The sequence below is a fragment of the Loxodonta africana genome, chromosome 23 (assembly GCF_030014295.1).
Source record: "Loxodonta africana isolate mLoxAfr1 chromosome 23, mLoxAfr1.hap2, whole genome shotgun sequence".
NCBI classification, from domain to species: Eukaryota; Metazoa; Chordata; class Mammalia; order Proboscidea; family Elephantidae; genus Loxodonta; species Loxodonta africana.
In genome coordinates, this window is record NC_087364.1 from 20055588 (window position 1) to 20069123 (window position 13536).

Sequence of the window (13536 nt, forward strand, 5' to 3'; positions counted from 1 at the left end):
TCCTGAAACTTAGGAATAAACATTTTACACCCTGTCTCTATTGATTTCAAAGTTAAGCATCTCAATTCAATCATGTTAGTTTGCAGATGAAGAAAATGATGTCTGCAAAAGTGACCCGACAGCTAGCCAGTCGCAAAGCCAGGACTAAGATTCAAATTTGCTCTAACTTCCACCCAGGGCTTTTTGACCACTCCTCAGCTCTAAAGATGGTTCCACTGGCTATCAGACAGTAACCCTGACATTCTGGCAGTGCCAACAGGTTAACCAAGTAAGTTGTGTGTGATATCTTCCTGATCCCTCCCCTAACATCAACAGTATAGAGATATGAAATGTATAATTTGCCCTTGACCTTTATATATATGAAACCATGGCTATACTTGATCAAAGTTTTAAACAAGATTTTAACAAAATTTTTAGAAGTGGAACCTTGCTTTTTAAAGGCAATGTGATTTTGCAAGCAACTTGCCCTTTAACAACTTATGTAAAGAAGGTAAGCACGATTCAGATAAAAAGCTTCCTGTAACCACACTTTTGAGTGTAAAAATGTGCTCATTATAATTACCCCCCTTTAAAGGGTAATGATCTGGCCAGTGTGCTATAAATACAACGTAGACAGGCAAATGATATAATGGAGCTTTATTTTTACTTCCACAACTCTATGCTATCTCTAATGTTTAAAGACAAAACATTTCAAAATTATAGCACAAATATAGGCAAATACATAACTAGATCTGGAGGAAGTCAGGTGAAACAAATTTTGTTTGAAAGGAATGTGTGTTGTTACAAAGTAACAGGAGTCCCTAGGCTCATGGGTGAGAGGCAGGGTCTGTCACGCCTGAGCTGGAGGCCTGGAGCCCACTGAGGGTGTGGCACACAGCGTGGTGCAGGGAGCCATACACGGTCTATTCTAGTTTCTCTGTAAGACTCCAATGCTAGCTTCTCAGATATGCTCTCTCCTAGCCTGTGGAAAAGGCTTTTCTTGGCTGCCAGGAAGCTGGGGGCATGGCTATGGCAGAGTGATTATCTGGGAGCAGCCAGGCATAAGCTCAGATGCTTTGGAAAGTTGGGGAGGGGGGCGGGAGAGACAGATTCTTCTTCCTTTTGTGGACCAGGAGGAGGGTGCTCGGTGACATTTTCCTGAGTGTGAAGGGAAGAATACAGGTTTGAAAGGCTTGCAATTGTATGTTAAAGCAGACTCACAGAGAGATTGGAAAAGAAGAAAAAAGCATTGTAAAAACACTGTTTAAAATTAAGATTTCTAGAACAATCATACTTTGAGTAGTATTTTAGCTAAAGAAGATACAGCACTAAAATAATTATGTTAATGTTAACTTCTGAGGGTTCTTTTTAAAGCACCTCTTAAAAGCTAGAGTCAAAAATATTAAACACAGGAAAATGTTATAGCTCAGGAATGAGTATAAAAACACACAAGGAAACATCAGAGCCAATTTTTGCCTCTGAGGACTGGTAGAGAGCACAAAATTCAAGCCATTTTAGAAATGCCCTACATTGTCCACTTCAAGGAGGTCAAGTGCAGAGTTACCAAAGGATTTCTGGGGAAGTCCCCAGGCCCTGGAGGGTGACAACTTTTCATAAATATTGTTACTGGCCAGGTGATTTCTAAATTTCAAATCTGACACCCAAAAGTGTAAAGCAGAGGGTTGACAAGTATTTTATTGTTCAAGAAATTCTGAGAAACGACCACAATTGTAGCACATCCAAAAGAAAAGAAAATCAAACAATTTTTTAACAATCTCTAAAAACTTTTAAATTCTAGATTAACTTATTTTGAAACTAACTTCCAAATAAGGTAGAATAAAAACAATATGTATGTATATACTACACCGCAGAAGTAGCTTAAACTTGCCAAGACAGCTTCAGAGCATGACCCGTGGTACTAATTTCCTTGAAGAACCACTAGGTCATTTTTTGCTTGTCACTGTCAGCTTCTTTACAAACCACAACAAAGGATCTATTTTAACAATCATTCTTGGACATTTTCTCTGCCAGCTAAAGACCTGTACTCAACCACCTCCTCCGCTTAAAGAAAGCCACACAACCCCCAATCCCAACTGTAACGGCATCCATCGCTTGTGACAGCCTTGCTTATTCTTCACGGCCGCCTCATCGTTTGTTTGAGCGCCTCTGGGACTTCTCCTGGGTGCTCCGCTTCCTCGGAGGCGAGTACCGGGTTCTGCTCCGCGCCTGGACGCTGTGCTTGTAAGGATGGGTCCTGTGTTTCTTCGGGCTTCCTTCCTTCTGGGTCTGGCTTTTCGCAGGCTCCTTGTTGTCTTCTTTTTGCTCATGGTCTTGCTCTTTATGGGAGGGCAGTGTGTTCTTAATTGTGTTAATTAGAAATCTTTTATTTGTACCAGCAAGAGGACACTTCATCCTGTGGGGAGAAAAGGAAAACAATCCCAAATAAACAGCTAACTCCAAAGTTGAGCCTCTGGAATGTGATTAGTGCCCAAGAAGTCTGCTTCACAGAACCAAGTTTCTGGCTGTGTTCAGCTTTCCTTGCGTGCCACCTAGTGTAAACTCTGAGTAAACTCTGAGTACAAGGGGGGAAATGCAAGACACTTAGAATTCCTGAACCAGTCGGCCTCAACCTTATCTGAATACTTGAAAACTTTCAACTGCAATTTGTATGTACACGTATAATCACAATGCAAATTAACAGAGTCATTTAATATTTTCTTCTTAAACATGAAATGTCTATTTTGGCTGTAATCTGTGTTTCAAATTAAATTCAGGTGGCTTGCTTTTAACTATAAAAGGATGACGATATGCTGCTCTCTTTTAAGAACAAAACACTATATCCAGCTGTATCTTGAACACAGGAGCTGTAAAAATTGTCTACAGAATCCATAAGCATGCAATGATCTCCTTTCACCTTCTAAAAAACTCCTACACTTTCTATTTCAGGTCTCTGGTCCACGCTCTCTCAGTGAATTTCTGTGCAGTATACACTGAAGTGGTTTCATGATTCAAGTTCACCCAAGAAGGAAAGTTGTAACTAGATCACTTATTTACATGCCTAGGTGTACTTACATACCACAGTATTAATTTCATTTTTCATGTAGAGTAAATCTTTTATTTTGGGGAGGGGAAAACCCCACAAAACAAAAGCCTAAATATTTCTCTTCACCTTGAGTGGTCTGCTATATGATGGGCTATTTTAGGAATATGCTGACCCCCAAGATCATGTACTTGGAGCGGCTGATAAACTAAAACGAATGTAGGATCCTATAATCTTCATCTGTGTATCAAATTTTGATCCAAAGAGATTTCCACACAATACTTCAAAATCAATCTAACAGTACTCTATGTAGAAATTTTCGAGTCTAGTCTAGTATGGAGCCCCAGTGGCACAGTGGTTAAGAGCTTGGCTGGTAACCAAAAGGTCAGCAGTTTAGATCCACCAGCCGCTCCTTGGAAACCCTAAGGGACAGTTCTACACTGTCCTACAGGGTCACTATGAGTCGGAATCGACTTGGTGGCAACAGGTTTGGTTTTTTGGTTAGGCCAGTATAAATAAAAGGCAAGCAGTCATCAATATAGAGCTGCTTACACGGAGGTCAGACCACCTCAGAATGGCGCTGCCTCTGGAAGTAAAAGGAGGGGAAAAAAATAAAGGAAAATCTTTCCTGCTGCAAATAAGCAGCTCTTGAGTCCCCACGGACAGAGAAAATACCTGAGAAGGAGCAAAGGTTACACTGAATGTGCTGTGCCTGGTTAATGCTCGGGCCAGAGGAAGTGACGGTGGAAGGAATGAGAACATGGAGGGAGAGAAAATAAGGACAGAATAGGACAATGAGGACAGCAGACGCGGGGGAGCACTCGGAAGTGGGGACGACACTGGAGTAGGGGCCACCAAGGATGAGAAGCAAAGAAGAAAGGCAGTAAACAGAGAGCAAAGGAAAAACAGGTCTGCCCAAACTGGGGCGTAAAATACTATTTAGCACCCTGTAGCCTAGCCCTATAGGGTCGCTATGAGTCGGAATCGACTCGACGGCAGTGGGTTTGGGAGGCCTATAGGAAGGAGCCCTGGTGGTGACGTGGGTAACTGCTCAACTGCTCAAGTCAGCGGTTTGAACTCATCAGCCGCTCCGCTGGAGAAAGATGTGGCGGTCTGCTTCTGCGAAGACGACAGCCTTGGACACTGTGTCCTATAGGGTCGCTGTGAGTCAGAACAGGCTCAACGGCTGACAGGGCTTCACTGAGCTTCCAGAAAAAGTGCACCATCATTATGCTACCTCCAGCCACGTGGTTCTCCTGGAGGAACATCAGCTTTAGGACGCTTCTGAGCAATACGGAGGAGGCATGTGAGGAGGGCAAGCCAAGCTCTTTCTGCGGTGATGTGACAGCTAGTTCTGAACTCAGGCCCTGCTCTGGTGAAGGCGCTGCAACCGCTGCAGCTGCAGACTAAGCAACGATCCAGAAGCGTCTGGCAGGCGGGCACGTTCTGCAACAGCACAGCACTGCTGGCCTGCAGGGAAGCCCCGCCTCGACGCGGCAGTAAAACACCGAGGGTCTTCCCATTGCCACAGAGCCCAGCGCCAAGTGTAGGAGCAAGGTCATTTTTATGAGCAAACAGACCACATATATTTTTTAATATATAAGGCTAGGAACAGTAACAAATTGCCAGCTACCGGAGAATTCTAGGGCATTCCATTGGAATGGGCCATCTCAGTATTGGTAAAACTGGCCAATTTTTCTCTGGATTAAACAAATGAGGAAAGGAGACTATTCCCAGATGGGACCACGCTCTCAAAACAAAATGTCTGCTAACTCCTGGTGAATTCCACTACATTTAGCTATCTGCAGAGTAAGACCATTTTTTATTCTGCTGGAGAACTGCAGAGCTCATGCTGAGAGAGGAAGGACAGTGTCAGAGAAGATTTTTCCCTGTCTTCCAACGGTCAGTATAATCTACTGATTGAAGGCGGTAACCAAAAGGATTATTCAGAGAATGAAACTGTTTTCTAGAATAAATTTCACTAGTAGTTTTTTTAGTAAACTAGCATTGTTGTTGTTGTTGTTACTGGGTGCCACTGAGTTGATTCCGACTTACAGTGACCCCATGTGACAGAACTGAACTGCCCTATAAGGTTTCCCAGGCTGAAATCTTTAGAGGAGAAGATTGCCAGGTCTTTCTTCTGTGGAGTGGCTAGGTGGGATTGAACCACCAACCTTTTGGTTAGCAGCTGAGTGCTTAACCGTTTGCACCTACAGAGCTCCTTAAACTGGCATTTGCAGGGCTTTACATCTCTTTATAATATCAAAGGTACAATTTTCAATGCTGGCTGTGCCTGGGTGTCTATTCAAGTAAAGGTCAAGAACAGCTGGTGAGGACTTGGCTAACTAGGGGGCACTGAAAGTCAGGCCTTTCCCAAACATCCCAGGACACATTTCAGAAAGGAGGCTGAGTGCCTGTTCACACTCTATTGATAAATAAGGCAGGACTACGGGATGGGAGAGTTGGTGCAAGCAGGGACACGTAATAAATGATTTAGTGTAAACAAAAGATAAATTCTGCATGGAATCTATCCAAGTATAAAGGACAGCAGTCTCCATACTGGTACATGAGAAAATCAACTGCAAGAGAGCTACCCCGACCTTTAATGTAGCCATTTAGTTTGCTGACCCTCATAGCCAGCTGCTGTATTGCTAATAAGCCATGCAATATGGTACAGTGGCTAAGCAAGCACGCCAGGAATCATACCACCTTGCATATGGCTTCTTACCTGTTCAATAGGGATAATAACAGTGCCAATCTTAAAGGGCTATCGTGTGGCTCAAATGAGTGAGAATAGGTAAAGTGCTTAGAACTGTGCCTGGCACACAACAAGAACTTAGTATGTGATGCCTTTTATTATTGTTATGGCCAGGGTCATAAGCCAGCTCTACGACTTACTGGCTGGGTGACCATGGGCAAGTCACTTAGCTGCTCTATGTGTCAGGCTCCCCATTTGTAAAATGGGCACTAAAATATCAACATCATGAAGTTATTGCAAGGATTTAATGGGATAATGCATAAAACGTTTAGCATTGTTCCTAGTATATGGCAAATCTTCAATAAATCTTACTTTCAGGTCCATAATTTCTGACCCACAATTCCAAAATTTAAAACGCTCTGAAAACCAAGTTTCTTTTTGTAATGACCAAATTCACTTGACAGAACCTGACTTGACCTGACCTCGGGCTACTGATAAATAGCTTTATCTCATTTAGTATGAAAACCTGTGTATGTTTTGCGGCAGAAAGTGTAACATGTTGAATTAGTACTGCTGGGGATGTTCAAAAACCAAAAAAACTCACTGCCCTGGAGTCTATTCCAACCCATAGCAACCCCATAGGGTCTCTGAGGCTATTAATATCTAGGAAGCAGACTGCCGCATCTTTCTCCCTTGGAGTTGCTGGTGGTTTCGACCGCTGACCTTTCGGCTGGCAGTCAATCGCTTTAACCACTGCACCATCATGCTATATATGTGCTGTATTGCCTTTCCGAAATCTGAACATATCTAAAATTAGAGACCTATCTGGACGCAAGGGTGCTCTGGCAGCACCATGGTCGGCAGCTCAAACACACCAGCTGCTCCATGGGAGAAAGATGTGGCAGTCCGCTTCTGCAGAAATTACAGCCTTGGAAACCTATGGGGGCAGTTCTACTCTGTCGTAGAGGGTCACTATGAGTTGGAATCAACTCGATAGCCGTGGGTTTGGGTTTTGGTAATGTTCTGGAAACTCTCTAGGACTCTGTGTCCTCAGCCATGAAACTAAAGTTGAAGCAGGTCGGTGACCTTTAATGTCCCTCCTAGTTTGAAGATTCTCTGCTCATGTTCTGTATGTTAACCCTTCAGAGAATTACTCCCTTCACATTCACCATACTAGAAATTACTCATTTCATTGCTCTGTCTTCTTGCCTTAGCTCTTTCTTAGTCATTTTTTTTTTCTTTCTTTCTGTATTTGTGATTACATGATAACCTGGCCTTAGATACTCGGCCCTTCTTCACATCAGTATTGGGGTAAATCACAGGCTACCTACCGCTGCCCGAGGTGTCTGCACCTGTGTGTTACTGGCAAGGCCCAGAAAGACGTGCTGGAGTGAGCGACCAAAGGAGGGACGGGCCTGGCCAGCTCTGCTTTCCTGTGCCACTCTAACCCACGGAACGTCGATTCTCTCACCTGGCGAGTTATTTTCACTTTCGGCTTATTTTTGGTTCTAGGAAGTAGTAGCTTATATGGGAAGAGCCAGGTACAAGGTGCTAACAGCGTAAACCAAACCAAACCCGTTGCCATCGAGTTGATTCGACTCATAGTGACCCCACAGGACAGAGTAGAACTGCCCCATGGAATTTCCAAGGAGCACCTGGTGGATTTGAACTGCTGACCTCTTGGTTAGTAGATGTAGCTCTTAACCTCTACGCTACCAGAGTTTCTGCTAACAGCATAGATGGATATAAAACCCCAAATATCACAAGACTGGTTAAAATTCCTGAAACAAGTACTCATGACACACAGTCACAGATTTTAGATCTGTGTTAAACTTTAAAAGGGAAGTAAACCCTTTCACTTTCAAACCTGTCAGACAACCTATGAGCTGCTGACGACGGCCCCTGTACGGCGGGTGAGAGGCAGATTTCTCAGAGAACCTACCACTGAGAAACTAAGATTGATCAGGGTGGAGACTGAAAGCCTTTCTTTTTTTCTGAGTAGGCACACTATATAACAATTTTGCAAAAATAGGATGCTAGCTTCCTGCAATTATCACACTTGACCTATGAAAAACAGTTAACTGTAAAACAAACCTAGAGAACAGAAATCATTGCTGTTGAGTCGATTCCAACTCATGTTGACCCCAGGTGTTACAGAGTAGAGCTCAGCTCCACAGGGTTTTCTTGACTGTGATCTTAATGGAAGCAGATCACCAGGGCTTCCTTCCATGGTGCCTCTGGGTGGATTCAAACTGCCAACCTTTAGGTCAGTAGCTGAGCGCAAATCGTTTGCACCAAAAGGGGAAAAAAATGTTATGAGGTTTTTCTGATTTTGAAACTTTTGTCTCTCTACTGCTGAAAGGTAGATATAATCATATCTAGCACTTAACAGATTTCGACCTGCTACTTTTGGTTTCTAACAGTTTCATGAAATATGACCCATCAAATAGCAACATATGATCATTAAACAATAAGGTTTTATGGGAGAATAACAACAACAATGAAGCTAACTAACATTTATGAAGCCATCATTCTGCACCATTACACTACGAATGCTATCTCGTTTCACCTTCACAACTATCATTCATTTTATAGAGGAAGAACAGCACAGAGGTAAAGCAACTCATCCAAGGTCACAAGTTAATATGTGATGGAGTTGGCAGTGAAACCAGGTACTACATCTTCAGAGTCCACCCTTCCATGATTATACTGGATGGAGTTGTGTGTTGTCATGTCGATTTTCAACTCACAGCGACTCTCTGTGACAGAGTAGAACAGTCTCATAGTTTTCTAAGCTGTAATCTTTATGGAAGCAGATCACAGGTCTTTCTGCCACGCAGCCAACGGGAGGGTTTGAACCACCAACCTTTTGATTAAGGCCAAGTGCTTAACCATTGCCCCACCAGGGTTCCTTAGCAAAACAGAGAGAGACACTCTGACTTACCCATATGGACAATTAACAAAACATCTTGGGAAAGAAACTACAGGTGGGGAGCTTGTTGGAAAGCTTGTAGCTGAGGTGTCCTCATCTACTACAGGGATGAAGAAGCAGGTCTGCACAGTGTCCAGTCTGCTAAGAATGGCTATCCACTCAAGAGACCATGAAAGTCACTGAGATGAACAAGGTCAAAGGCAGAGAAGTTCTCAAATACACTTGATTTTGAGATTTTTGAAGTATAACAGAATTCTTATTTTTGTGGTTAGGGAAATAAAAACCTAAAATCAAACCAGTTCCCATAGAGTTGATTCCAACTCATGGTGACCCCACGTATGCAGAGTAGAACTGCACCAGAGTTTTCAGTGGCTGTGCTCTTTACAGGAGTGAATTGCCAGGCCTTTCTTCTGGGGTGCCTCTTGGTGGGTTGAAACCAACCTTTTGGTAAGTCAAGAGCTTAACCGTATGTACCACGTGGTGCAGTGGCTAAAACACTTGGCTGCTAATGGTTGGTGGTTAGAACCCACCAGATGCTCTGAGGGAGAAAGATGTGGCAGTCTGCTGCCATAAAGATTTTGAGCCTGGAAAACCCTATGGGGCAGTTCTGCTCTGTCCTACAGGGTGGCTATGAGTTGGAATCAACTTGACAGCAGTGGGTTTAGCTGCTTTAGGGAAATAAAGGCCTCAGGATCACAGAAGCAAGGTCTCTAGAATTACTCAATGTATTCCAATTCATTCTTTGATTTTACAGTCGAATCCATTTATGTGCCAGAAAATAGCATTTTATCTTTTATTCTGTACATTTCTTTGCATTACAGGAAGGATATAAATCTAAAATAATGTCTCTAGAAAGACTGAGGCCAAAGCACAACTATACTCCCGACGCTCCACGTAACAGGGATAATGTTTTTGATCTTGATGCTATGGTTGATTACAACCCATTCTGTTGTTAAGGCCACGACAGCTACCATCACCACCCATGGTGCTACAGTTTATAACCTGGCAATCCAGGGCCTCAATGTGTGGCCACTTGAGAAATTCTTTTCCACTGTTATAATCCCCATCACTAAACTGTGGATTACTCCACATACAGCAGTGCCAAGGCCCACTGTAGGTGTCCAGTGCAGTCTCTCCAATGCTCTACCTAAAAGTAATGGAAAAGAGCTGACATGTGCACACGAGTAGATATGCATTAAAAAAAAAAAATTGAGAATCTTTCATATGCAAGACATCATGCTAGGGACTGCAGCAAAGATAAACACCTACTAGGCCGTCTATGCATTTATGCTCTTTAGAAGATTATTGAGTACTGACAGCAGCAGAAGGTATGGAAGATCAAGTACTAAAGAAGACACATGAACAGCGGTATAATGGGATAGACTTCAAGGCTCTAGGGAGCCCTGGTGGTGCAGTGGTTAAGGGTTTGGCTGCTAACTGAAAGGTCAGTGGCTTGAACCCACCAGCAACAAAGATGTGATGGTCTACTTCTGTAAAGAGTACAGCCTTGGACACTCTATGGGGCGGTTCTACTCGTCCTCCAGGGTCACTGTGAGTCGGAATCAACTTGACAGCAACATGGCTCTATTCCTCAGCAGCACAAGTATTTTCATAGATCTGTGATCTCACAGGGACATATTCAGGGTTTCTGACTCTACTTCATACTGGATATGAAAGGAATGTGGGAAGCAAGGGCAGTGAGCACTGACATTCCAGTGTGTTATCAGACAAGAACACACCAGAGAGAGGTGACATAGTACCAAGAGCATTGAGCCAGAGACAAGACAGCAAAACTCTAGTCTCATCAGCAATTAACGAGCTGGGGGGCTGGGGCTTAGGAAACCTCTTTGAGCGTCATGTTTTTAACTGTAAAATCAAGGCCCTGGATCTCTGTGGTACTGAAGTACTGCCAAGAGCCTCATCTGGAAATGTGAGCCCTTCCTTCTCTTACCAGTGGCTCCAACACAATCAACAGGACATGCTGGATGGTGATGGCCTGTTTGCTTGTCTGTGTCCCCCAGTGGATTAAACACTTTCTGAAGATCAGGACAGGGTGTGGTCTTTACAGCTGCCTAGTGCTTGATCTGGGCCCTGCCTCTTAACAGACCTACTGGTGTAGAGTAAGGTGTCTCTGGGTGGCGCAAATGGTTAATGCGTTTGGCTGCTAACCAAAAGGTTTGTGGTTCGAACCCACCCAGGGGGCCAGGGAAGAAAAGCCTGGCAATCTCCTAAAATATCAGCCACTGAAAAACCCTATGAAGCACAGTTCTACTCTGACATGCACAGGGTTGCCATGAGTCACAACTGACTCAACAGCAATTGCTTTGGTTTTTGGTTTGGCGCTCAGTAAATATGTAAACGAATTTAAAAAAACCCACATGCCTGGATGAAGACGAGAGAGATTATTTGCTCTTCGATAATCAAAAGCTGATTACACAAAACGAAAGCACAAGTAGGCAATTTTTCTCCTTATCACCAGGAGACCCCAAACCAAAAGACAGAAGCACTTCAAAATGTCTTTCCCCTCAAAACAACTAGGTTAAAGAAAATTGAAGAATCATTTTCTCTCAAATTCTATGTTCTGTATTTTTTACACCAAATACAAGCTTTCCACGTATAAGGCCGAAGTTCCAAACACTAGACTCAAATATCAGAAGCTGGAGTAAATGTGGCCAGAATAAAAATAGCTTTGTAGACAATGAAGCTGGGTAAATTCCTTTATGCTGACTAAAAGGAAGTCGTATGAGCCAGTATTTCAGCTTCCCTGAGGCCTCTGTCAAGAACATTTACTAAAGAGGCGCTTTAGCTGAAATACATCTAAGGACATACACAGCTCCAAATAGTCTCTTTCTGTGTCAAATAAAACATGGCATCCTGCTTTCACTTTCTTTCGTTCAGCAATCTCTTCCTGGCAACTGCCCAACTACCTCACTAACGTCTTTCTTATGGAATCTCCAAAAGGAAAAAATTATGCCACTCACTCTAGTTCTATTTTAAAGCAAATGTAAAGGTCTTCAGATGCTTAAAAAAACAACCCGTGGCCCATCAGTAAGTGACAGGGTTTCTATTCCTTTAAGGCCTGTCCAAGGAGGTCAACTCCTGGGAGCAAAGGTGGCTGCACATCCATAGCCACCTCTGGGTAGAGGACACCACCTGCCCTACATGAGCTGTGTGGACTCAGAATTCTGTAGAGCAGGTTTGTAGCGTTCTTAAAAAAAAAAAAAAAAATTAACGTTGTGTGTTTCACAATTTCCTTCGTATCTTTCAAAAAATTCCAAAGCCTAGGCCACACCCCACCCTAATCATCTTTGAAGGTGGGACACAGACATCAGGATGTTCTTGGCACTCCCTAGGTGACTTCAAAGGTGCAGATAAATTTGGAGACCACCAGACTGGTGGTTAAAGTTTTTATTTACATGTACACACACACATTTATTTCAAGAGATGGAAAACAAGGTGTTCTCCTAAGGGGAGCACGGGGGTGGAGGGGAGATACCCCCTGTCCCAACTTCAGTGAGAAGCAAGTCCTGTCCTGGGGCCAGACACCCTGTCCCAGCTCTTATTGGTTCCAGTGTGCTGGCTAGTAAAGAGTCAGGTGCCGATGGGAATTAATGAGTACCTAGCAATTTCTGCTTCCAGAACACAGACAATTTTTGCTTCCAGAACACAGACAAAAGGACAAAATATAACTAAAACAAAACAAAAAAAATAGATGTTTCTTTTTATTTTAATAAAGTCTTCCACATGGCCGATTTGCTCAATTGTTGCCGTAGGATTAATCACTTCTGTGTGCGGTCTTTCTATGGTCTTGTAACTCCCACACAGGTGACTGGGTGGGACTGTGTGATAAGGTAATTGTAGCCCATCACAGATTGGTCAGTTTTGCCTTAAAAGAGAGTCAACTCCGGAGGAGAGAGGAAGAACCCCCCACCACCAAGGAAGGAGAGACCTGGCAGTAGGAGATAGTGCTGTGGGCTTCCTGGCCCACAGAGAGAGAAAGCTGAGTGCCTTTGGACAGAGACTGAGGGCCGGGGAGAGGTGTGCCTGCCAGCACACCTGGGAAGAGGCTGTCCTGATGGGAGAACTGTAACCTGTATCGTGAGTGTTCCTGAGCCTGAATTGTAACTGTTAACTTCCCTAATAAACCCCATAATCATGAGTATGGTCTGTGAATTGTGTGGCCATTGCAATGAATTATGAAACCCAGCAGAGAGTACTGTGGGAGGGACGGTTGGTGTCAGAACTAGTAAAGATGGCAGAGAGAGTAGGCATGTCTGACCCCAGCCTCACAGGAATCAGCCTTGGGCTGTTGATCTTGATTCTCCTTCCCTCTTGTGGGGCTGGGGGAGGTCAGACATTGCCCCTAAGCCATTTTTCCAATTGTCTACAGCAGTGATTCCCAAATTTGGGTGATAACTGATCCCTGGTGGCACTGTGGTTAAGTACTTGGCTGCTAGCAGAAAGGGTACTGCTCCTGGGGAGAAAGATGCAGCAGTCTGCTTCAGTAAAAATTACAGCCTTGGAAACCCTATGGTTTCTTTCCTGTACTACATGGTCTCTGTGAGTAGAATTGACTTGATGGCAATGAATTTGGTTTTTGGTTTTGACTGATAATCAGGATCTTCTGGGGAGCTTAAAGTCTCTAGGGTCTACAGTATACCTTCCCACAGGGATTTCCTAGGGTGAAGCTGGAGAAACTCCCATTTTAGAAGAAAACCTCTCCAGTAATGTTTTTCTCATTAAAAAAAATCTTTATTAGGAAGTTATAAACACAGTCATGAGTCACATAACGTTAATTCGGGCAACGTCCAACCACATATACATCCTTGTTCCCATAAGGTTATAACAGTTCAGGAATCCCCATAGGAGAATGGGACTTAGCAGATT

The 13536-nt window shown here is 43.5% G+C and overlaps 1 protein-coding gene across 3 annotated transcripts in view; it reads right to left on the reverse strand.

Annotated features, from left to right (window-relative positions):
• Nucleotides 1-619: 619 nt before the first annotated feature.
• The window catches only part of LOC111751676 (protein POLR1D-like), a 51535-nt gene continuing 38618 nt past the window's right edge, over nucleotides 620-13536 (reverse strand). For all 3 annotated transcript variants that reach the window (XM_023553148.2, XM_064275315.1, XM_023553149.2), the window contains exon 3: nucleotides 620-2392. In XM_023553148.2, coding sequence (XP_023408916.1) covers nucleotides 2125-2392 — 268 coding nt within the window. In that variant the 3' untranslated portion in view covers nucleotides 620-2124. The remainder of the gene's footprint in view (nucleotides 2393-13536) is intronic.